We start from the raw sequence: 25,870 nt of genomic DNA, 5'->3' as shown, positions 1-25,870 counted from the left end.
ATGGAGCTGAGGCCGCCCCATGGTGGGGCCTTGCCCGGGGCTGCAGTGCCCATGGCCGACCCTCTCCTCACAGTGACCTTGCAGACAGCCCCTGGTGCCAAGCGCCGAGAGGAGCCACTCCGTGGGCATGGGCAGAAGGACAGAGCCTCTTCAGACCCACAGCAGTCCTTGCAGGAGGCACTCTCCTTACTGGGCAGCAATAACTGGTAAGAAAGGCCCTGCTCCCTCTGTGTCCCTCTCAGAGTTAAGGTCGGTCAGAAGCATGTCTTGCTCGTGCCTTGGAGTCCTAAGAGCCCAGAGAGCCAAAGGGCACTGGTGAAACCACTCCAGAGCAAGGAGAGGATGAAGACTGGAGAGCAGCCTTTTCTTGGCCTTGCTCTGCAGCAGTGCTGCAGCTGCAGCAGGCCCGTGCTGTTTCCTCGCTTTGCCTGCTGCTCCATGGAGCTGCAAAGGAAATCTTGAGGGAAGGGAGAAAGCTCTGGAAGGAGATGATTTGCTGGCTGAAGGCAGAAGCAGGATGGCAGAAGTTTTGAGTGTGGAGATTTGGGTGCCTTGGGCCACTGGCCCAGTGGGACTGAGTAAGATTTCTCTCTGCTCCCACTGCTGACAGCAATGGCAGGTGACAGGGTCTCCCTGTGACCTCCTGCATGGCAGTCCCAGAAGCAGCTCCAGGGAGTTCCTTTTTCTGACAAATGGACTGAGTTGTGCTTTCAAGTCCCTCAGCCTACCATTACTCCTGAGGGGCTCATGGCAGAAGAGAAGGAAAAAGAAAGAAAATCCTCTAGGAATCTTGCTTTTTGGAAATCAACTTTTTCCGTCCCACTGCTTCATATGGGCCTGAGATGTTTTGTCATTACTCCCAGTGTGTCCCAAAATTACTCAGAGGCAGAAGGAGCCCCAAAGGTGATAAGCCTACAAATGTTAGGTGATATTGGTTTTCTTTTTGATGTCTTTTTGATCACTCCCTGGTGGATGCTTAATTCACACAGGGTTAAGGACTCCATTCCCACTGGGATAAGCATGAATAATCTGCCACGATGCATCTCCTTGTGCAGTCACCTTTGCTTTGCCCTTTCTCTTCTGCTTTCTCTTCCCCGTTTCTCTTTGGTGCCCTGTGAGGTGCAGAGAGCTTCTGCAGGTGTGAGGGCTCTGGATGACACTCAGGGGTGCCCGTGGGATCGGTCACCAGCCCTGGGCTGCAGCCTTGATGCCTGACACACCTTCCTGTAGCTAAGGGCCTGCACAAAGCAAGTGCTCAGAGACAGAGTCGTTTGCACCTTTTAAATAACCTGTTGCTGTTGGGGGGGTTGTTTTAGGTAGGGGTTTTTGGGAAAAGCCAGAGTTTCAACAGTTCTTGCCCAGGGGTGGAATCTCCTGGGACATCCTGCTGCATTTTTGGGGAATGTGTGAGGTGGAGTGGAGTGGAGTGGAGTGGAGTGGAGTGGAGTGGAGTGGAGTGGAGTGGAGTGGAGTGGAGTGGGTGACAGAGAGGCCTAGATTGTAGAGTGGAAACTCAGCTCCAGAGAGTCAGTGCAGACTCTCCCTGCTGAATGCCTGCTGGGGCTGACAAAGAAGGAAAATGCCCCAATAACAGCCCCATGCAACTGTGTCTCAGGGGCAGGTAGAGGGAGGTGACAACAAACAGCAGCATGGCCCGGTCTCAGAGCTTCTAGGAAGCAGTGACAGAGGGGCCTCATGTGCCAGAGGTTTCAGAAAGGCTGTCTTCTTAAATGGCCACTCTGAAACCCCTCTCTTTGCCTCTTGGGTTTGTGAATGCTTTTGACAGCCACAGCATCCTGGGGTAACGTGTTCCACGATTTCATTAGGCGCTCCTTGAAAAGCACCTCCCATTGTTCAAATGAGCTGCCAGCCTGGTAATTTCAGAGGGTACTGCCTTGGTGGAGAGAAAAATCAATCTTCTGCCTTTCAGGGAGCTGAAGGAAAAGGGACTCCTCACCATCAAACACCTGGCTGGGTCCCATTCAGAGGTCCTGCTTTGTAGACTTCATGAGGTTTGCTTGGCAGTTACCAGCGAGGTGAGAACATTGTTCTGAATTGTCCCCCATACTTCATACACAGTGTGTAGAGTAGGTATGTGCTTGCTCATCTCCATGTGTGCTCAGGGTCTACCTTCGTTTCTGGTTTTAGACCTGAGATTTCTAGTGTCTGTCAGCTATCTGAAGGATCTGTGGGTACATGCAGCTGTATTTACTGGCAGGTCAGGTATCTGACACTCAAAGATGAGTGTGGTGCCTTTATAATGCAATGTGCAAATGCAGAAAATTAGACACTAATGACATTATTTGCCAGAGTCCCAATCTCTTCCCAAGCTGTAATTCAACACTGCAAATTATTCTGTAGCTCTGAGCCCGTGTTTTCTGTTTCCTGGCTGAGTGCTTCAGCTGCTGGTGTTGCTTTTTTGAACAGGAGCTCCTGACTCTTTTATCTTTATCACTTGTGCCTTTATGATTTGAAAGCAGCCCTTGCTTTAATTTTCTAGTAAAAGGGCCTAAAATCAAAGCTGTGGACATTTTAGAAGGGTTAAGTAGAACACTGAATGAAATTTTTTTTTTAGGCCTGCAGTGAGCAGGTCTCAGGCCAGAAATTGGTGCCAGAGTGCCTTTCTGTGCTTGTACTCTCCTGCTCTTCCTGTACTTTTATGTTCCTCTGGACACAATGGGAAGTGTTGTCATTTCCTGGGATTTCTGTTGAAGGCAACTGGTTTTCTTTCCAAGGTGATTCTTATGTTTCCCCTCATGACTTCCCCAGGTGACCAACCTCCGTTCCAAGGTGTCCTACTCTGCCATTGTCACTCTGGGAGAGCTCTCTGTGACCTTGAAGAAGGACATGGACTCTGAGGTGGATGAGGTTGCTCGGGTCCTTCTCCAGATGGTGTCCAGCTCCCCAGAATTTGTTCAGAAAGCAGCCAGTCAGACCCTGGGGATCATGGTGGAGAATGTGACTCCTGCACGAGCAATGACTGCTCTCATGGACATGGAAGTCAAGTAGGTTCTTTTTCTTTTAGTGATATTCTTCACCTTAGTGTGTGTGGGAGGGAGAAGGGATGAGACAGAGAATGGGAATGGTGGGAGGGAAGGGTCCTGTATCCTGCATCTTCTGTGAACTCAGTGACTTGATTCTCCAACCAGCCTCACTTCTTTCCTCTTGTCACCTATTTCTGCCCTCCGGCAGCCTATTAGTTCTCAGAATCACAAAACTGTAGAATATGGGGAGTTGAAAGGGGCCCATCAGGACCATCAAGTCCAACTCCTGGCCTTGCACAGAACAGCCCAAGGGTCACACCAAGTGCCAGAGATTGTTGTCCAAATACTTCTTCAACCCTGTCAGGCTTGGTGCTGTGACCACTGCCCTGGGGAGCCTGTTCCAGTGCCCAACCACCCTCTGAGTGAAAAACCCTTTTTCCTGATATCCAAACTAAAGCTCCTCTGACTCAGCTTCCTGCTGCTTCCTGGAGTTCTCCCAGTCTGTCAGATTTTCGTAGATGTGGTGATCGGTGGGGAAGTGAAAGTGCCTGCAAAGGCAAAGGATAGAGCCTTGTGCTTTAGTGGGAAGAGGGACAATTGCAATTGCAGCTGTGAGCAGTGTTTGGTATTTCACAGTGCTAACCATAGAGGCCCTGGGAAAACCGTGTCTGCTCATGATGCCATTAACTTGAGAAAAGAGGAGGGTCCTTGCTGGGGCATGGAGCACATGGGGGACAATCTGCTGGGTGTGGCACAGCCTGCACAGCAGGTGCAGCTCCTGCCAAAGGACTCTTGTATGATTGTCCTGGCCTTAGAGCTCTACTTTCTATTCAAACTGATGTTTTGTTTAGCCTTGAGATGATGAATCACTTTACAGGCACCTTCACAGGCTGACTGCCATGGGACAGTTGAAGCAATTGCTGCCTTAAATGTTGGTGCTGGGCCTGATAGTTCCCAAGAGATACACTCTAGAACAGGACAGCCCGGCTAAACTGCCTGCCAACCTTTCCTCAGCTTTGCAATAGGGTCAAACATTCAGATGGATCCATTGCCAAGGCCCACAGAAGAAACAGGCTGCATTGCTGGATATTCTGCAACTTCACGGCCCACAACGTGTTTTCCCTGCATTTGTTGTTTTCCAAAGTTCTGCAGATTTGGGGATAAATGGCTGGAAAGAGCCTCAATCCTGCTGCAGCTCTGTGTACTGGGTGCCCTCTGATGGGTCAGCATCAATTTTTCTTAATTTCTAAATTATTCATATGTCATCTATTTCTTTAATCTTTCTCAGAGTAAATACTGTGAAAGAAATTGAGTATCAGACAGTGCAGGGAGCATGAATTCTCCCTCCTCTGTGCTGGCAGGCCTTGTATACAGTGCTAACTTTGTGTTTAGCTGAGGCCAGAACTTTCTGCAGGTGTCTGAAGGTGTAGGGAGAGCCCAGGCTCCTTCCCCCAGCAAGGGTAGGGAGCAGCTCTGGCTAAGGCCGGCGCTGCTGCTGCTCCTTGTCCCTGTGCCCAGGGTTTGCTCTCTCCTCCCCAGCAGCCGCCCCGCCCCGGTGCGCAAGTGTGCGGCCCAACTCCTCCTGTCCCTGATGGAGAGAATTGGAGTCACCAAGCTTGCAGGCACACCCAGGGGTGAGAGGCTGCCACACGTGGCAGGGAAACTTGCTCGGGGATGTCACAAGGACACAAGGTAATGATCTTCATTTCACCTCCTAAAACAGGAAAACCGTTTTGTGTCTGGCTGTAAAGGTGAAACCACACAAGAGTGGAAACCAAAGGGAATATGAAGTTACCTCACGGTGTGAATAAGGCTCACAGAATCATGGAATATGCTGAGTTGGAAGGGGCCCATCAGGGTCATCGAGTCCATCTCCTGGCCATGTGCAGTGACCCCAAGAGTCACTCCATGTGCTTGAGAGCATTGTCCAAACTCTTCTTGAGCTCTGTCAGCTTTGGCACTGTGACCACTGCTCTGGGTTGCCTGGGCAAATGGCTATACTGGGAAACCTGAGGTTGGCCAGCAAAAAGGAACATTGCCAACTTTTTCCTGCGGCTTGAAGGATTCTTTACTGAGATCAAAAGATCTCAGATCTGCCAGTCCAACACTTTTGTCTGGCCTTAGGTGGACAAGAAAAAGCCAAAATGTTGGCTAATGTTCAGCACTGAAGCACCCCAAACATGCATTTCTCATTAACTTCAGACTTTCCTAGAAATATTTCAGGGGTCTTTAGCCAACATATTCAGTCTTTCTAAACCTGTTCTGCAGATTTCTAGAATGCTGTTATCTGCCGCTCAGTGAGCTCCACGTTTCTTCTTGAAGAAAACTGTGGTTTCCTAGTGGCAAAATCAACCCAAACCACCAAAATCCCCTACCTTTGATGATGAAATTGCCATTAATAGCTGCCAAGAGCAACTGGCAGAGCAACTAGCTGCCCCTGTGCATACACATAGTATAGAATAATCAAGAGGATGCATGAGGTGTTTTGTCCTGGCTTCCCTGCCAGTTAAAGAAAGGCAAATTATTGCGCAATGGCAGCAAGACACTGCTAATAAGCTTTGACAACAAAGCAGATGTGTTTTGCTTGTTCCCTGATGCCACAGAAGCATACCCACAGTTTCAGAGTGAAATGGTATTTTTCTCTTGCCCCACATTTTCCTCTTGCCTTTTGTGTTCAGCTGACAGCACTGTGCAGTGTCAAGTGAGGTAAATTTCCCTCTTTGCTGAGTAGGTAATGCCTTCTCATGCAGGGATTGCACCTGATGAGTTTAAGATATCAGCCTCTTCTGTTAACACTCTTCCTTTGTTTGTTCACTTTTCTTTTGTTTCCTTCCTTCCTGCCTTCCTTCCTTAGGCATTATGGACAGGAGATGGTGAAGATGTTGCTCAATCATCAACAATTTAAAATGCTTTTGGAACTATCTCTTCCCCCCCATGACCTGGAAGATATTCGGACAAGAATTAAGAAGAAAGTAAGTGCTTGGCAGGAGAAATGTCTCTTTTGTGCAAGTATTGCCTCTGCTAATATGAAATCAAAGATACCCAATCTGTCTTTAGCTAATTCCTCTTCTGCTGAATCATTTTGCTCCTGGGAATGAGCTGTTAATCCTCAGCCTGTTCATCTGCAGACCACAAAGGAACTGATATTATTAGAGAAAAGTGGGGTTTTGAATATTTTCAATATTGGTCACAAAGAGGAAAGGGAAAGAGGAGAAAATGGGTTTACATTTAAGTGTAAGCCCCCACCATGCTCTCTCTACTCTGCCCCCTGTAAAGCAATTAAGTGAGAATTGTGCTTCTGAAGATAACAGAGTCTTTGCAAAGGACACTGGAAGTAGTAGTACCAAGAAAATTCCCAAATTTACAAAAGATGTCCAAGTCAATCCTAGTTACTACAATGACTGTCTTTTGGGAATACTGCCCTGCTGTCAAGCCCTGTGGAGCTGGAAGAAGCTTGGTGAATTCAGCAGCATCCAGTGGAAAATCCTTTGTTTGTTTGGGGGAGGATTTTATATTTTGTTATCGACATTATAGAAGGGAGCCCGCCTTTGTGCAGGAGCAAGGAGAGTGAGTGTTGAACCAAATTGACTTCCAACACAATGGGCCAACCCCCAAAAGAGTCCAATTTTTTCTGTTGATTCCTTCACAAACACTCGTTGCCTACCAGTTTGCATTATTCCCATTTATGCTCAAGACTAAGGAATTTGGGATTTTAGACTGCTGCTCAGTCTGGTAGCACCCATAACCTGCCTTGGGCTATTGAAAACAAAGACTTGGCATCACTGAATCTCTGGTCGGTTTCCATCTGTAAGTTAGGAAATGTTTCCCTAAGCCTTGGTAGCAGTGGTCCTGGTTCTAACTTGTGTTTTAAACAGGGAATTTCCTGTTTTATATTCTAAAGATTGATGAGGTTTCTCTATGTCTTTGTAGGGGATGGAAAACCAGAAGGCTGAAGGCCCATCTGTCAAGGAGCTGGTGAAGGAGAGGAACGATGGCTCAAAGAAGCCCCAGGCCACATTGTCTTATTGCAAACGGTACTGAGCACTTTTCTTAGATGTGACAAAGCACATGACAAGCTTTACATGTCTCTTCCTCAGGAAAACCTTTCTGGCAGAGATGACCAATGCCGCAGATTGTTTCCTTTCCCTACTCTAGGATATGCTCTAGGATAAAAAATGTCTACTTCTGCATTGTGCTGAACATAACTTCTCTGGAGGGGTTTCCACAAAAATGGAGAGACAAAAAGACACCCATTGGTTGCAGCTCAGACGATCCAGTGCAGTGGCAAGGGCGGTGCTGTGGAGGCTGGCCTGACTTGGGACAAGTAAATTCAAACAGTGTTGTAATCATATTGTTGTGTATCATATTTCCAGAGTCTCATACCTTCTGGGTGGTTTTCTCACAGCAGCTCTTCACAGGAGTGATGTTGTTGCTTCTCAGTCAGGGCTCCTCTCCAGCCCTCCCTAAATACCTCACCCCCTTTTATCCCAGCTACCTCCATGGGCTACAGCAGCTGCCCAATTAAGGACATCACAGTTGCAGCCCATTTACAATAACTAGAATCAGGGCAGGGTCACTTATACAATACAGAGATCTGCTACTGCCATACATATATTTACTCAGGCCCCTATAAAACAGGGCATTTTTTTCATCTGAGTGGAGTCATTTTCAGATAGGTGTTTTGATGAGAAATCTCAGTCTGGAAGCAAGTTGCCATTCCACAAAGGTGGAGTTCTCATCTGTGAGGTTTGGCCTGGCTGAATCATGGTTTTCTTTCCCTCAAACAGTACCAAGTTTGAGTAGTAAGTAGCAAGGCAATTCCTGAACAACTTCAGTCAACGGGTGTCTGAATGTGGACTTTTTGTCTTGATATTCCTGTCCTTCATGTAATTTGCTTGATGGACAGCATGTTTGGTTTATTTCCCCCTGTGCTGCAATCAGCATTTAAGACAGGAATTGCTCCTTGCTGTCTCTTCATCGCAGTTGCAGAGCTACTTGTACCTGTTCTCCTCTGATAGCAGAGGGGATTTATTTAGCTCTGTCCTGCTCAGCAGTGGCAGGAAAGTGACCACATGCCTCAGTAGCATAGCTACCATCTTCCTGTGCTCATGGAAGAGACAGGTTGATCCTGGAGAATTGTTCCCAGTGGGGTTGTTAAGCTGTGCATCTAGTCTCCAGGGAAGCAAATGAAATGTGAGCGTAGTTCTGGGATGTCTGGCTTTTGTTTTTATCTGTTACTGATTTTCTGAATCCTTCAAATATGGCCCTGTTTATCTGTTCAGATGCATCTGAGCTACTTTTCCAGATTGTCATGCCTGGTTGTAGAGACACTTCTCCAGAGTGATGAGTTCCCTTATTCTAAGACACACATGTCCCATATGAGGAGGCATTTAAACTTGGAAGTAGTGTCTCTCTTTCTCCACAAAGCAATGTGACCTGTGTGCCCTGGCAGCCATCTGAAGATAGATCAGATGCATCTCATCCTTGGTTTTCCTGAGTGAGCAGTGGTGAGAATGTCACTTACAGATTGTCTCCTGTAATGATTGTCATGAGGTCCACATTGTTCTTCAGAGCCTCAGGATTTTCCTGCTTGAAACACGTGGAATGTGATATGGAGATTTATTTACCAAAGGGTAATTTCTTAATTGGCCACTGGTGATGGTGTTTTGGATTCAATTGGCCAGTCTGGTCTGTCTGTATCAGATTGTCTGTAAGGGCAATGAGGCATGGCATGGCATGGCATGGCATAGCAATTGATCAGCCTTCTGGAATCATGGAGTCAATGCTAATTATTTCCTCAACGGGGATGCCATGCTATGATAATTATCACCAACAGGTCCTCATTTGGTTTTATTTTCCAGGGTGAAATCTACGTCTGATGGACGCCTCCTACACTGTGCAAAAGCCCAGGTCATGTCACCTCCAGCTGTGGAAGAAACGGAGCTGCTCCAGAAGCTTTACCATCTCCTAGAAGCCAAGGGGTTTCAGACAAGGATGGAAGGAGTGGAACTCCTCCTAGACCTGTGCAAAACCAGCCCCCAGCTCATCTCCACTAACATTGTCCAAGCATGTAGGGTATCTTCAATGGTCCTTTCCTTTAGCTCCTTTCCTAAGCCTGTAGCAGCAAAGTTAATTCAGTGTGTCTTGGCACGCCGTCCTGGCTGTTTGGGACACGCTGGTCCCTCTTACCCAGAAAAAATTTAACTCAGGTCCAGGCTTCAGGACAAGTTATTTCAGTCCAGCTGTATTTGTCTGGCAGGTGCTTATTGATGCTGTTCATCAGATGATGGCAGAATTTTCTGCTGGTGTAACTGCTGCTCTCTCCTACTCCCAGTTGGGTGAAGTGAAGGAAATCCAGCCCCTGAAAGCATGGCAATTGTTCTCTAGACCAAACATAGGTTTTGCATAGGGAAGAGAAGTATCAGGCTGGGTTGGTTTAAACCCAGTTGCTTTTTTAAGAATACTTCTATATACTCCATCTTGTCGTACACGGGCACAGCTCTGGCTACTCATTTCCCTTCTTGTTCCTATTCCTCTTGGTAAAGAGAGTGCTCACCCTTCTTGGGGGTCTGTTTTTCTCTTTGGAAAAGGAGGAAAACAGCTAAGGACTCATCTCTGCCTTCCCCTCCCAGTAGCTGCTTTTTCCCTTTTTCCAGGAAAAGGTGCCTGATAATGAGGCTGTCAAGGGACTGAACCTGCTCTAATGAGAGCTGTACAGCACATTACATTTCAGAAGTCCACCTGTTACTTAGAGAAATGGTCTGGATCCTGGAAGAGGATCCTGCACTTCTCCAGACACTGGCTCAGAAACAAACAAAAGAAAACTTAGATCTCCTCCAGCCATAGTTTTGGCAAAATCATAATTGCCCTTAGTACTTGAGGCAACTGTATAGAAAACATTGTAAACATCTGCTTCCATTCAAAGCAAAGGTACTCTTTAGCATTAATAAGTGGAATTAATTTAATGCTTTATAGATGGAGAGAAATACCATAGGAACTATTCTGTCCCCAGCCAAACCTCTTAAAAACAGAAGAAAATCTTTCAACCAGCATGAGGTCGTGCCACCATTCCAGTGAGTGGCCCACAGGAAAACAGTGAAACTGTGCAAGCGAGTGCTGACCTGACAGAAAGAATCACTTTCATCTTTGACATTGCTGACTGCTACATCCACTCTTCAAACAAGGACATTTGAATCCAACTTTCACGTTGCTTGTTCTCTTCACAGATTTTTGAATATTTTGTCCTGAGAATATCTGACAGCCACAAGAAAGTGAAGCAGAGGGTGCTGGACGTGCTGGCTGAAATCACAGGGGCCCTGAAAGATGCCTTGAACCCGGTGATCATTGGTTTGGTGGAGGGAATAACAAAGAACCTGAACTCAAAGGATCCCAGGGTTCGTGGGGCAGCTGTGAAAGCACTGGAAGAATCCATTGCTCATTTGGGTAAGGCTGAGCCCTGGCAGGGACTCTCCTCAGCTTCGTCTCTGTCTCTCTTGCACAAGAGAGCACTGAGTGCCTTGACAGCTGCTTTTGTCTGTGGAACACTCCAGCTGACACCCACCAGAAGCTGTGCAGGTGCAGTCCTTATGCACCATCCCCAACAGGCTGGAATGGGACCAGCATTTCCCAACAGTCCCAGGAGCCCTTGGCTCTGTGCTGCTTGTCTGAAGAGCAAGTCCTGGGCTACAGCTCTGCTACAGTTCAGGGGCAAAGGGGGTTTGGAGTTTGCTTGGGCCCTCTCTGACTTCCCAAATGAACAGCTTTGCTGTTGGCATGAAGGGACACTGACCCACCAGAGCTTCTGCAGAGCAGCCACCTGGGAGGCTCTACATTAGAGGCATTAGCTGCCTATTTTCCACTTTTCTTCTTTGTCTTCTACTTTCAAAGGGGAACTGATGATTCAACAAGTTCATTTCTTTAGAACAAAGAGGTATAAACCCAGCTGTCAATGATGCCTTGTTCCACTTGTTTTGCATGGGGCAAGATGGCCACAGCAATTAACTACATAGACAAGGGCTGCTCTAAATTCCTTTGCCACACACATTTATGTCAGCTCTGAAAATTCCGTACTGGGGGAATATGCCTGAAAAAAGGAGTGTTGAAGAGGCAGGTCTTCAAGGGGAGTTTCCACTTTCTCCTCCCCAGCTGCTCTGTGATCTCAGGAACTGTCTGACTCAGTGCCTTTCTGTGACCCAAGTATGGGGCTCTTCCTTTTTGCTCTGGGATGCAAAACCTTTTCACTGCTTCCATGTGACTGAACTCTTGAGGTCTCAGATGTAAAATGTTTTAACACAGCTCCTGGTACAGCAGACATGTTTGGATTTACAAATGTGAAAGGAGAGCTTTTCTTTTGGAATTTAAAACCCTGCCAAGTATGCTGGAAGGAAAGAAGAACAGGATTAAAACATCTGCAGAAATGTGCTTGATTTTATAAAATGGGGTTGGCCCTGCCCTTTCTCCTATGACCTGAGAAAACTGAGCAGAAACATGTGTTTCACTTGTAGATAAAGTGTCACTGCTGAAAGAGTTCAGCTACCAATGGAATCACCTGAGTGGCCAAGCCCTGCTGGATGTCACCGAGCGTATCACAGGTATGGCCTCCCCTTCTGAGCCAAGAGCTCTTCCCAGGGAGTATTTACAGGCAATGCCTGTGAGCAGACAGCAGAGCAGCTCCTCCAAAACAGGAGGTGCTGAGCGTGTCCCTGCTGCCCCATAGCCAAGGCAGGTGGGTTTGGCAGGTTTTCCCTGGCTGCTGCAGAGCTGGGCAGCACCTGAGATGGGGGCAGTGCTCGGCCTGGGGCTGAGCTCTCACTGGGGCATCTCAGAACCACCTCAAGCAAAGGGAGGGCTAAAAATGCCCCAGCTGGCTCCTCTCTGGGAAGCTCAGGGACATCTGTGATCTTTGAGGGGAAATGGTGGCAAATGCTGTTTCAGGGCATCAGTTTGTTTTGTTCTCACAGAATTCTTTTTTTTTCTCTTGGAAAGTTTTGAGACTGAACTGTGCAGAGCCTGGGGGTCACAGCTTAGGTCAAAACTCAACAGAGGTATCAGAGGCATGGGTTTAGTGCAAGGCAGCCTTTGGGGCACAGGGACAGAAGCAGAGTGCTGAGGCTCCCTGCCTGTGCTGTCAGAGTGGCCTTGGACTGAGCCTTTCAGGGTGTGCAAACAGTGTCTGCCTGTGTCAGCGCTGTCCAAAATGCTACAAATGCAGCTGATAATTGACTCCTCAGAGGAGCTTGCTGTGTCAGCAAGAGCCAAGGAATGGAAAAATGATAATCTCGATATATAGTAGAGAAGATGACTGATAGCCTTGCTTTAACTGGGGCTAAATCCACTGCTAATTATGCCAACATCTTTGAATGCAAGGTTTAATACACTTTGTGTCTTCATTAGGAATCTCAAAAGGGCATGTTCAGTGATTGGGAATGTCAAAGGCCCTTTAAAGAGCATTTGAAAAATATAGATCTCCAGCAATAGGGCATTTAGTTTAGCAGTTCTTTTGATCTCTTTTTCAAATAAAGGAATTAACGATAAATTAGGACTACTTTAGAAAAAGCAGATGTTCTCTCTGAGATTTAGCAGGACCGGGCAGCTGTTCCTCACATTCAGTAGTCACTGATGTCTTTAATTGCATTTAAATTCAAATGAATTCCCATTTTAAAATGGGTACCATAACCCTTTCTTGCTTAGAAGAATTGATTTTGGGTACTTGCAGGAGCTCTTTCAATGTTGATGTCTGCTGGTGGATTAACAGCATAGAGAAAATGAAGTCTCTTTCACCACAGAATATTAAATTGCTGCTGAATAACATTTTGTCCCATTAGAAAATAAGAATGGTCTCCAGAGCATTTCAGGTTTTCATCTCTTAGCCAAATCTGCCTGTTGCAAGGAGCCTGTTGGTAGTAAACATTTGTCCGTGTTTAATACAGTTCAGTTCAGAAAATGGGCAGAGAGATTTCAGAGACAATATGAGAAAACACTCGTGTTTTGGTTACATTTCAGTCCCCTGTGTAGCATTTTTCTTTCTCTATGCCCCTATTTGAGTGGACATTATAAGAAAAAATGCCATCAACATTGGGAGGGGAAGTGGCATTAAAATGTGGAGATGCCCAAATGCGAAGGCAATGGGGTCTGGGTAATTGTCTAAGACACCCTGAGGTTTGAAACAGCTCTTTGTTGGGAGCCCCAAAAGCATTCTGCCAAAGACACCAGCTGGTCACTGATGTTTCTCATCCAGCTGTCAGGCAGCAGCCATCTCTGGTGGGCTGTAGTTTTGAGGTGATTTCTAATCCTGCCCTTTGCTGTGTGCCACTGAGCACAGGGAAGAGCCAGATTAGACATTTGGCACTTGACATCAAAGTTACAAAAATGGAATCACCCCTTTTATTAGAAATCTCTCCATTTCCTCTCTATGGTACATTTCCAAATCTTCAGTGTTGGTTTAGACAACTTCTTAATGGAAATCAAAGGCAATTGGACATTTCATTCATTGTTCATGCAGAGATTGTGAAATAATTTAGTAAAGGTAGGAAGTCTGCCACAGGGACAAGGCTCTGGTTGGAGCAATTAGTGCTGACAGGTTGGTGGTTCTGTTTCCAGAATGATCAGCTGCATTGCCCATTTCTGGATCAAGGGGCTCTGGGCGCTATATTGCTGATCTTGGCCAGAGAGGCTGGCAAGAAGCAAAAGCAGAGGTAGATCCCTGTTTGCAGTGAGGCTGGTGGGTAAGGAGCTGTGTCTCTGTCCCGGCAGTGCTTGTGCAGGAGGTTCATGCCAGGAGCCCTGAAGTCGTCCAGCGCGACGCCCTGCCCGTGCTCTGGTCCTTCCTGGGGAACAAGGCGCTGCCTGTGCGGAGCGCCAACATCCGCACCGTGGCCACCAAGCTCGCCTCTGCCCTCTACAAGGTGATGGGCACCCAGCTGAAGAAATGTGCTGCCAGCAAGCCTCCACATGTGCGGGAAAACCTCTCCAAAATTTTGAGCTGGTGAAGGTGAGATGTTCTCCAGAAAGCTGAGGAAGTGCTGAGTTGGACACCTCTGGATTTGCCTTTTGAGCTGAGCCAAAAATGACAGAATCCTAAGGAAGGATGTGCATCTGCCCCCACTCTCTCCATTGCCCTTCCTAGTCATGGCATGGGGGGCCTGAAGCAGCTCCAGACTGAAGACAAGGTGAAGGGCAATCATGGCTCAGCCTTACACAGAGGTGAGGGGGGAGCTGGGCCAATCTCTGCTGGGAGGAAGGGTCTTGTGGCAGCCCAGAGAGGCTGTGCACATTGCCAGGGAACAGCTGTGCCCTGCATGTGCCCCTGCAATGAGCTGTGCTGCTGCCAGTGCCCCTGGAGCTGTAGGGCTGCTGAGCTGTGGGGCAGGCAGAGGAGCAGGAGGGTGCATGTGCAGCTGAGCCATTCCTGGGGAGCACAGGGCTCTGGGCTCCCTGCTGTCCCAGGGCAGCCCAGAGGCCAGACTGTGCCTGTGCTAGCTCTGGGTAAGTGGCTCAGGGTTGTGCCCTGGCCTGCCTCAAGTGTCTGCCAGCAGGAGCATGTTTCCCTGTGCAGCTGTTTAGAAGTTTGCAGGAAATGTGTCCCAGGAAAGATGGAGCTTCAGATGCTTTAGATTGCATGGTGGCCTCTGTTACATTTTGCCTCTCTGTTAAACTTTGTGTCTCCATTTTGCAGATCTGGCTGGTTACAGTCTTACCGAGGAGTTTTCTCTGGACTCTTTCCATGTTCCCTCACCCACAAAGTCCTGGTCTCCCGTCCAGAAGAGCTCTCTTTCCTCCAAGCTCAAGAAGAAGCTGCCACCTGTATGAAGAGTGTTTGAAGAATAGAATTGATGCGTTAGGCATCATAGTTACAGATGTACATATGTTCCAATCTTTAGATGTAGTTTTGAATTAATGTGTTTTGATTGTATCTTTAAAATTTGATGACATATTTTTAATTGTATATATTTTTTGACGAGGAAAAGAAAATAAATAGATAAATAAATAAAATATAAATAAACCAAGAGAAGAATGTGAGACCAGGACCTGCTAGCCTAGAGATTATGGGAGTGCAGCTCACTCAATGTGCCAGTGTCCCACCACATCCTTTCCTCTTGGGTCTCTTCCTCTTTGGCCATGTTTTCTTTGTGTCATTTGTGCTGCTCTTTGTTACTTGGCATTACAACACGGTCACCTGTTGACCTGTTTGAGGGACAATGGATCCAAAAGATCCTGTCCATTCATAGGTCTTTGTCTTGGTTTGGAAAGACAGGAGTCTGCTAAGGAAGGCAGGAGCCTCCCCTGAAATGGAGAATGTAAACTCTCCCCGCCTCTCCGAATCGCTACAAATTTTAAATTAAGGGGCTCTCATGCAAAAATATGGGAGCAGGAAATAACAGTTCTTTAATAGGGAAAGAAAAAAAAAAGGCTAAAATAAACAATGCAGTACACTAGAACAACACTGACAGAGTCAGAACCCAACCTGACACCCTACGGGTCAGGGTGTTGGTGGCAGTCCAATTGGAAATGTGGCTGCAGACATCCTGAAGTGTCAGGTGTGGTTCTGCTGGAGCGGGGGGGGGATCTGTAGAGAAGGATGTATTCTTCCTCTGAAGACCCAGTGGGAGAAGAGACAGCTGCTGTTCCTCTGGATAATCCCGTGGAAAAAGCAATGCTGGTGTCTCAAAAACCTCTGGATTATATTTGGGTAGCAATGCTTGGCTCCTCCCTCTGGGCGGAGCATCTCACAATGGGATGTTATAGTTCTTATCAGTCATGCAGTGACATTCAATAGTCTGTTATCAGCAGATGTCCCCTCCCAAGGGAGGTGTGAATGTGGTCACTCAAAGAGAGAGATAAAGCAAACTGCCCACTTGACAAAGGTAATCTGCCATACAGATGGTAATGGAAAACATCTTGCATTGCAATCTTCAACATTATCCACCCCTTTTTCTATTTCTATCTGCATCACAAAGAAACTTTTCACACAGTTCTCACTTAAGACTAGGTTTCCCTGTGGTACACAGCAGCTTTCTCCATTTTTCTGCATTACCCACCAAGCGTAACCAGGTCCTTGAGCAAAAACAGTTCCACGGATGAGTTTGTCTTTGCCTGAGGTGGGAGTAATCTTAACCGTCTTTCTTAAAATACCTTCCATGTGTACAACAGGGACTTTATCTCCATCCACTGTGTGCAGCGGTTCAGACTGGGCAGGACCAGCTGAATTTATGGACTCTCTGGTGTTGACTATCTAGGTGGCTTTTGCTAGGTTTATTTTTCAATTTTTAAAAGCCCCCCTTTGAGTGCTTAAGGGTAGTTTTAAGTAGTCCATTGCACTGTTCAACTTTCCTGGCAGCTAGTGCATGGTAGGGGATATGATATATCCATTCAATACTATGTTCCCTGGCTCAGGTGTTGATAAGGCTACTTTTAAAATGGGTCTTGTTGTCTGACTCACTTCTCTCAGGGGTTCCATGTCTCCACAGGATTTGCTTTTCCAGGCCCAGGATGGTGTTCTGGGCAGTGGCATGAGACACAGGGTGTGTCTCCAACCATCCAGTGGTGGCTTCCACCATGGTCAGCACATAGCGCTTGCCCTGGCGTGTCTGGGGCAGTGTGATGGAGTCAATCTGCCAGGCCTCCCCATACTTGTACTTGGACCACTGCCCACCGTACCAGAGCAGCTTCACTCGCTTGGCCTGCTTGATAATAGCACACGTCTCACAGTCATGGATAACCTGAGAAATACTGTCCATGGTTAGATCCACCCCTCGGTCTCGTGCCCACTTATAGGTGGCATCTCTGCCCTGATGGCCTGAGGCATCATGAGCCCATTGAGCTAGGAACAACTCCTTCTTATGTTGCCAACATAAGTCTATCTTTGACACCTCTATTTTTACTGCCTCATCTACCTGCTTGTTGTTTCGGTGTTCCTCATTAGCCTGATTCCTGGGGACATGGGCATCTACTTGACAGACTTTCACAAGTAGCTTCTCTAACCGAGCAGCAATGTCTTCCCACTCATCAGCAGCCCAGATCGGTTTTCCCCTACGCTGCCAGTTGGCCTCTTTCCACCTCTCCAGCCAGCCCTAAAGAGCATTGGCTACTATCCATGAATCCATATAAAGGTAGAGCTTTGGCCATTTCTCTCTCTCAGCAATGTCCAGGGCCAGCTGAACAGCTTTGAGTTCTGCAAGTTGACTTGATCTACCTTCTCCTTCAGTAGCTTGTGCAGCCTGTCCTGTGGGGCTCCATACAGCTGCTTTCCACTTCCGGTTCATCCCTACGATGCAACAGGAACCGTCAGTGAAAGGAGCATAGCGTGTTTCCTCTGGTGGTAGTTGGTTATATGGAGGAGCTTCTTCAGCACGTGTCACTGGTTCTTGTTTCTCTTCATCACTCAGACCAAAGTTCTCACTTTCTGGCCAGTTTGTAATTATCTCTAGAATCTCAGGGTGATTCAGGTTTCCAATACGGGTGTGGTGTGTGATAAGAGCAATCTATTTACTCCATGTAGCGTCAGTGGCGTGGTGGGAACCTTTCCTTTAAACATCCACCCCAGCACTGGTAGTCAGGGTGCCAGGAGGAGTTGCACTTCTCTACCAATCACCTCTGAGGCAGCCTGGACTCCTTCATAGGCAGCCAAGATTTCCTTCTCTGTTGGAGTGTAGTTGGCTTCAGACCCTATGTAGCTTCGACTCCAAAATCCCAGTGGTCGGCCTTGAGTATCCCCAGGCACCTTCTGCCAAAGGCTCCAGGACAAGACATGGTTCCCGGCCCGGCTGCAGAGTAGAGCATGTTCTTCCCCTCTGGTCCTGTCCTGACTGGGCCAAAAGCTACTGCATGAGAGATCTCCTGCTTGATCTGGGCAAAGGCTTGTTGCTGTTCAGGGCCCCAGTGGAAATTGTTCTTCTTGCGGGTGACCAGGTAAAGAGGGCTCACAATCTGACTGTATTCGGGAATGTGCATCTTCTAAAAGCCTATGGCACTCAGGAAAGCTTGCATTTCCTTCTTGCTAGTTGGTGGAGACATCACGATGATTTTGTTGATGACCTCAGTGGGAATCTGACGCCGTCCATCTTGCCACTTCACTCCCAGGAACTGGATCTCTCACGCAGGTCTCTTGACTTTACTCTTCTTGATAGCGAAGCTGACTTCTAGCAGAATCTGGATGATCCTCTCTCCTTTCTCAAATACTTCCATTGCCGTGTTCCCCCACACAATGATGTCATCAATGTACTGCAGATGTTCTGGAGCCTCACCCTTTTCCAGTGCAGCCTGGATCAGTCCATGGCAGATGGTGGGGCTGTGCTTCCACCCCTGGGACAATCGGTTCCAGGTGTACTGCACTCCCCTCCAGGTGAAAGCAAACTGAGACCTGCATTCTGCTTCCAAAGGAATGCAGAAAAATGTGTTAGCAATGTCTATAATAGTATACTACTTCCCTGCCTTGGACCCCAGCTCATACTGGAGTTCCAGCATAACTGGCACAGCAGCGCTCAGCGGTGGAGTCACTTCATTCAAGCCATGATAGTCCACAGTCAATCTCCATTCTCTTTCAGACTTGTGCACAGGCTAGATGGGACTGTTGAAGGGTGAGTGGGTCTTGCTGACTACTTCTTGGCTCTCCAGCTCACAGATAATTTTGTGGATGGGGATCACAGCATCTCGATTAGTCCGATACTGCCGGCTGTGCGCTGTCGAGGTGGCAATCGGCACTCGTTGCTCTTCCACCTTCAGGAGTCCTACTGAAGATCATCTTTCTGATAGTTCTGGCAAAGTGTTCAACTGCTTGATGTTTTCTGCTTCCACAGCAGCTATGCCAAAAGCCCATCTGAGTCTCTCTGGGTCTTTGTAATAGCTGTTCCAGAGGAAATCTATGCTCAGAATAACGGAGCCTCTGGGCCAGTCCCAATAGGATGTTTTTTCCATTCTTTCTCAGTCAGGCTCACCTCTAACTTCTAACAGGGTCAATTGCTGTGATCCCCCCGTCAGCCCGGCAATGGAAATAGGTTCTGCCCCCACATGTCCCGATGGTATCAGGGTACACTGCGCACCAGTATCGACTAAAGCATCGCATTTTTGTGGTTCTGATGTGCCAGGCCATCAGATCTACACCATCTAGAAAATCTGTTTTTCCCGTGCCTGGCTAGAGGCAGGGCTCTTCTAACTCTGGGTATACATGGTAGAGGTACCTTCCAGGGGATCTGACAGATCATACTCAGCAGCTTGGTCATAGGAGGTTGAGGCTACCTTCACTTCACTGGAGTTCTCTCAATTAGTGTTTCCCTCTTTGAGTTGATGCACCCATGCTGCCAGGACAGAAGTGGGCTTTCCATCCCACCTTCCCATGTCTTCTTCATGGTCATGCAGAAAAAACTACAGATCAACCTGTGGGGTGTACCCTCTCTCTCTAGCTGGGGGATGTTGGGCTCTGACTCTGGGGCCTGTGACTCGCACTGGTGCAGTGTGGGAACTGTTCTTCTTCACCTCCTCCTTCATCTCCCTCATTTCTTCTCTGAGTTCTTGGACTACGGCAGAGACACGAGCCTGCGTTGGGCCACTGATCATACTTTCGTAATTCTTAAGCATGTTGGCTGCAGAACCCACTGTCTCGTGGTTGTTACCAGCATTAATTGTTGCAGTAAAGGTGGTGTATTGAGATGGCCCCAGATTTGCCAGGCTCCACAACATTTGCCCTGTGCACCTCACTTTGTTGGGGTCATTATCATGCTGTCCATCCCTCCCAAAGAGTACCTCTAATTCTGCCACTTCTCTCAGCTGTTGGATCCCTTCCTCAAGGGTCATCCAGCACATTCTATGGTGCTGGTCCTTCATTCTCTCCCTGTGGACAAACCTCTCTCTGACACTCGTTAAAAGCCATTCCCAGAGGGAAAGAGACCCTGGCTCCTTTACAACACTCTGATTGATACCTGAGTCGTGGGTCAAGGGTCCACAATTCCTTGCCTCACCACCATCCAGCTGGACGCTTGTACCCATAAGGTCCCAGACGTGAAGTAGCCAGGTTGTATAAGCCTCACGTCCTTGTCATACAATGTCTTTGCGCAGACTACAGAGACTTTCGTACATCAGGGACTCGGTGATGATCGCAACCTCTGGCTCCCCTGTGAGTTGTGAGGGCCTTCTTTTACCTGGGTGCTCTGATTTCTTCTTAGATCTCTTTGTTTCTACAGGGGCAACTGCTGCTGGCTGTGACTGCCTTTGCAATTCAGCTGGAACAGGGACAGTTGTAACATCTGTGGATTCTGCTGCTGCACTATTAGACTTGCCCTCTTTAAGGCAGGGGGAGGGCTTCTCACCAGCTGGGGAAGTGTATTCCTTCAGTATCTGGCCCATCTCACGTATCTCCTTCACCAGACCCCCCCAGCCAATCTGGGTAGTTCACATCTGGGGTGGGCTGTGGGGCAGGGTCAGGCTCTGGGGCAGCAGCATCCCTAGACTCTGGTGGCATGTTAGATTCTGGGGTTGGTGTCAGGGTAGTTATCCAGGGAAGTCTCCCCTCCTCTCTAAATGCTAAATAGAACAGGCCTATCAGCAACACCAGCCACTGTATGATATTAATATTTAGAGTGGATCTGAACCCTTCAAAAACTGGTGGGGCAGACCCAAAGAGATGGTTAAAGGGTTGGGAGAAGACTTCACCTGGTGTCATTTCCTTACAGCAGGTGGCATTAATAAAGTAACCTCAAAAACATACAGTTAGTGTGTGATAGCTGTGAATCTGTGTGCCTGTTTTCCAGAGAAAGTTAAAAATCCATGAATTCTTCACCTTATTCACCCATAAAACAATCCAGATAACAGACACAGAAGCCTTGGTTATAGGACCCATGTTTGGATAAGGGCCTATAAATGGGAAAAATACAGCCATGATCACATGCCACCCAAACCTGAGCAAGCTGGACCACATGGTGTCGCTTAATGAGGTTTCTATGGCTACACACAAAAATTAGATTACTCAAGAACTGTTATTCCTTTTTTGTTTTTGTGCCCTCGAGCTGCACGTTGGGCACCAAAATGTGTCTGGGTTTGGAAAGACAGGAGTCTGCTAAGGAAGGCAGGAGCCTCCCCTGAAATGGAGAATGTAAACTCTCCCCGCCTCTCCGAATCGCTACAAATTTTAAATTAAGGGGCTCTCATGCAAAAATATGGGAGCAGGAAATAACAGTTCTTTAATAGGGAAAGGAAAAAAAAAAGGATAAAATAAACAATGCAGTACACTAGAACAACACTGACAGAGTCAGAACCCAACCTGACATCCTACGGGTCAGGGTGTTGGTGGCAGTCCAATTGGAAATGTGGCTGCAGCCCTCCTGAAGTGTCAGGTGTGGTTCTGCTGGAGCGGGGGGGGGATCTGTAGAGAAGCATGTATTCTTCCTCTGAAGACCCAGTGGGAGAAGAGACAGCTGCTGTTCCTCTGGATAATCCCGTGGAAAAAGCAATGCTGGTGTCTCAAAAACCTCTGGATTATATTTGGGTAGCAATGCTTGGCTCCTCCCTCTGGGCGGAGCATCTCACAATGGGATGTTATAGTTCTTATCAGTCATGCAGTGACATTCAATAGTCTGTTATCAGCAGATGTCCCCTCCCGAGGGAGGTGTGAATGTGGTCACTCAAAGAGAGAGATAAAGCAAACTGCCCACTTGACAAAGGTAATCTGCCATACAGATGGTAATGGAAAACATCTTGCATTGCAATCTTCAACACCAGCGCACACCAGATCTTGGCAGGGAATGTGCTCACACTGAGAAATTGCCAAATGACACTGACAAATTGCCAACTTTCTGTGCCAGCAAACTGCTGGAATGATGCTGTGCAGGCATCTGAAAAATTCCAGATCTGGGCACTGGCGGTGTCAGCAAACACAAGATTGGGCTGGTGTAGGCACCAGGTATTTGCCTGGTTTGGCTTTCTTTGCCAGCAAATTGCTTCACTTGGGCTGTGGTGGCACAGGGAAATGTCCAGATCTGGGCATCGGCGGTGCCATCAAATACCAGGTCTGGGTGGTGACAGTCTTGGCACCAGGAAATTGCTGTGTTTTGTCTTCTTTTTCCAAAAAATTGCTGCTCCCCCATTGGTGCATCCTGTGTCACCCCACCTTATCTCCAGCCGTGGCTCCCTTCTCCATTGGGTCATTTGTACCCTGACCCCTCCTGCCTTCCTCCACTTATATACCCTGGCCCCAGCCCTGCTTCTGGCTCTTTGCCTCTGGTTCCCTTCAGCAGAGGTTGTGTTCCTGCTTGCTCCTGTTTCCCTTTTCACCCTCACTTCACCTGGACCCTGGGATTTTCCCTTAATAAACCTGACTGGACCTGCTCTGCAAGGAGTCCTCTCATCCCTCTGGTGAGGCTTTGATTGCACCATGCGGGCTCAGGGTCTGCTGGGCTGGGGGAGTTGTCAAGGCAGCCCCAAGTGGAGATGCTTTCGGTGCTGCAGGCACCTGACAGCACCTGCCTGGGGAAGCTGCTCTGGCCACCCACAGCAACCAACTCCTTTTCCCAAGCAGCAGCTCCCAGCGTCCTCCACCAAAGCCCAGAGAGAGAGAGAGCAGCTGCCCTCAGCCCTGTCCTTTACGGCATCCCAATTCTCATGGAATGTCCTCCCTCGGAGAGAAACTCCCAGAGAAGAGAAGTTTAACCAGACCCCCTCCTCCCCTGAGCTTGATCACTTCTTTTGTTTCTTAAGGATCCAGTCCATCAGAGCAGTGGGACTGCACTGACAGCTGGGACACCAGCAGGGGATCACCCCACACTGCCCAGTGTGCACCAGGCTCAACAAGGTCTGCTTCCCCCCTGATTCTACCAGGTCTCTTCCCTTGGCTGTGGTTTTGCTGGATAGTGGGTCAGGACAGTGAGAATCTCCTTCATCCATTCATTCACTATTTAGGGCCCTGCAGACACTTCCTCAATTTCTCTCCAAGGTGACTTCAGCCCTCCAATGATGTCACAGCTCTTGTCCATCGGGTCAAGAATCCCCCAGGAGGACACTCTGGTCTCTCCTCCAAGGACACAAAGCAGCAAAACCCCCAAGGAAAATCTTCCTCCTTGGGTGAGTTCCAGAGCAAACAGTCAAGGCAGTGACCTGAAATGTTTTCCCAGCTGGTCAATAACACTTCTCTGATGGATCCACATTGTCCCTGGGGAAAGAGATGTGCAGAACCCTTCACCGTTGCCCTGGAATGTCAAACAGGAATCACAGCCACAGACAGCTCTCAGGAACCACTTCACTGTGGATTTTCCTTCCTGGAAGCCCAAGATGTCTGAATGTCCTCCTGGTGCCTAGGGCCTGGGCAAACAGGGCTTGTCAGAGATGCTGGCAGGGCACCAAGATCCCTCCTCCTCACAGGGCACCTCTGTTACCCCAATTAGCTCCGAGTGGCTGCCTGGGGACAGGTGCCCACTTCCCCATGTCCCTGGGATGGGTACATCCTGCTCAGGGCCAGTGCTGGCCTGGGCCCAGAGCCAGGGCCATGATCCAGGTGCTCTGGGAGGGCTCCATGGCTGCATGTGTGACAGGATGAGGGGCACGGCAGGGCATATTCCCCTCTGGACAGTGCTCTCGGCATGGAGCTTGGTTGGGTTTGGCATCTGCAGGGAAAGGGATATCAGGTTTTGTGGATGTGGGAATTGTCACTCCTGAGCTATTCCCCAGCCCTCAGCCTGTCTGCAGGTGATCAGCATTGCCCAGTGCTCCCCAGTGTCTGCAGTGTCTGAGATGCCAATCAGCCACCTGATCACATGTCCCTTGTTCCCCTTGTTCTCCCACATGTTGGGTTTGGGGCCGGGCTCCGCTCTGGGGTGTCCCACAGGGAAAGCTCTGGGAGGGGAGGGGCAGCAGGAGATGGGGAATCTGGCACTGGGGGCTGTTGGAAGATGGATTGTGTTGGAGTGGGGGTTGTCCCCACAGGGTCCCCAGGTGCCTTTGTCTCCCTGCCTGCCCCCCTTGGCCCCCCAGGTGCCTGGGCCCTTCCAGGACCAGCTGCCCCGTGCAGGAAGCTGGAGGGATGCCGGGCAAGGGGGCTGGATCCGTGCCACAGGTGGGGTGGGATGGACTCTGTGCCCGGGCTGGGCTTGTGGCCAGGGCTGGGGCTGTGCCAAGCCGGGCTTTGGCCTGGGGGCTGGCAGGGAGGTTGCAGAGAGGAGTCCTGGCAGGGATAAAGGTGTTCCTCACCTGCTGCAGCCTCAGGCAGCGCTGCCCAGAGCCAGAGGAAGATGAAGGTGGCTGTGCTCATTGTGGCCCTGCTCTTCTCCATCCTGCTGTGCCTCGCAGCACAGGCCAAGGTGAGGCACCAGCCAAATGCTGTCCTCACATCCTGCCCTTTCTGGCCTCCCATCCCATCCTTTTGGTCCCTCCTCTGTGTCCCATTCAGGGTTCCCAGGTGCCCTCCCACTGACCATTCCTGAGGCCTTTCCTTCCATTCCCCCACTCAATCCTTTGCCTTTCTTCCTGGCCACTGCAGAGGGGTCCCCCTGTATAATTCCCTGACTCACCCCCACTCCCACAGCATCTCCCAGTCCCGTTGGTTTTGTCCCCACCCATCCTCATTCTTCTGTCCCCACCAAGCCCCTCCCTTGCCCACCCATGTCCCTACACCTCAATTCCTTTCTCCTCCCCTGTACCTCACACCTTGCTCCTTCCACACCCTCAGCCCTCTCCCCTGGGCCCTCAATTGACCCCAGATCAGTGTCTTTGGGTCTCCCCTCACCTCAAAACAGATCTCTTTGGAGGCCCTGAATTCCCATCCTCTGCCTGCATCCTGCTCCCTGCTCCATGTGTCCCCCTAGCCCCACAAGGCCCAGTCCAGACCCAGCCTTTGTTCTCCTTTCCAGGCACTCCTGGAAGGAACCCAAGATGATCTGCGGTAGGTGAGTGGGCTGCTGGCATTGAAGGGCATCCCCTCAGGGAACTGGGGGGCAGTGGTGTCTCTCCATCCCTTGCTGGCACCAGGGACATCCCAGTGACCAGTGAGGTCTCCTGGTCTCTCTGCAGTTGGATTTAGACAATGTTGCAGCCGTGGAAACGCCTCTGGTGGGTACCACGAGTTCTGCTGGTGTCAGACCCTCCCCTTGTGTAGCCACCACAGCCCAGGCCATCCCAGTCTGTCCCAGCAGACAGCCCAGTGCACCCCTCCTGACAGCCCAGACAATGCCCTGCCCCAGGGCTCCTCCCCAGGGAAGCCTTTGACCAGGGCCCTGCTACATTCCCATCCCTGTCACCCCAGGACCCCCTGGATGAGCCAGGACACAGCCCCTGCCCCAGCTGTGCCTCTTGGCCAGGAGCTCAGCACTTCCGGGCAGCAGCACAGCAGCTCCTGCACCCCATTGCTGCCACAGCCTCTTCCCCAAGGCCCCCCTGCTCTCCCCTGCCTCCCAGTGCAGCCCGGTGCCCCCGGTGTGTCTCTAACGCTGCCTTTGTCCCCAGCCCCCTGTGGCTAAACAGCTGTGGGCTCTCCTGCAGCAGAAGTGCCTGGCTGCCTCTCTGGATGCCTAGGTGAGCTGTGCTTGCAGGGACAGGGCTGGGGACAAAGCCCAGCCATGGCCCACTAGGCTCCAGAGGTCACCTTCTGGGGTTTGTCTTTTAGCGTTGGAAGGACCAGTGTCCTTTTTTTCCTCTCCAGTGGCATGAAAAGATGATCATCCATGGAGGAACCCCTGATCCCTTTGAGCCCTGGGCCATTTTCCCTGAATAATCAATCATCAAGAATCAATAAATCCTTTGAGCAAAAATTTGCTCTGTGTCTGTGGGTCTGGATCTCCTCCTTTCCAGTGGTCCAGGCAAGTCAGGCCAGGTCTGCGCTCTGCTGCCTTGACACAGTCTGTGCTTTCCCCCAGACAAATGGTGTGTTGGGAGTTGTGCAGAGTCCAGGGGGAGTGGGTTGAGTAGGTGGG

General features: G+C 49.2%; 1 protein-coding gene across 1 annotated transcript; it reads left to right on the top strand.

Annotated features, from left to right (window-relative positions):
* Nucleotides 1–24,847, top strand: LOC131094599 (TOG array regulator of axonemal microtubules protein 2-like). The gene is made up of 15 exons (XM_058042251.1): nt 1–206; nt 1,931–2,036; nt 2,770–3,005; nt 4,524–4,618; nt 5,663–5,685; nt 6,915–7,018; nt 8,846–9,050; nt 10,211–10,427; nt 11,489–11,575; nt 13,737–13,968; nt 14,110–14,186; nt 14,659–14,786; nt 23,937–24,018; nt 24,162–24,262; nt 24,767–24,847. The coding sequence occupies exons 1-15, from the start codon at nt 1–3 to the stop codon at nt 24,845–24,847; spliced, it is 1,980 nt and encodes a 659-aa protein (XP_057898234.1).
* The last annotated feature ends 1,023 nt before the right edge of the window (nt 24,848–25,870 follow it).

The sequence above is a fragment of the Melospiza georgiana genome, chromosome 30 (assembly GCF_028018845.1).
Source record: "Melospiza georgiana isolate bMelGeo1 chromosome 30, bMelGeo1.pri, whole genome shotgun sequence".
NCBI lineage: Eukaryota > Metazoa > Chordata > Aves > Passeriformes > Passerellidae > Melospiza > Melospiza georgiana.
The sequence above is the reverse complement of the archived record's forward strand: the minus strand, read 5'-3'. Positions and strand labels throughout refer to the sequence as shown.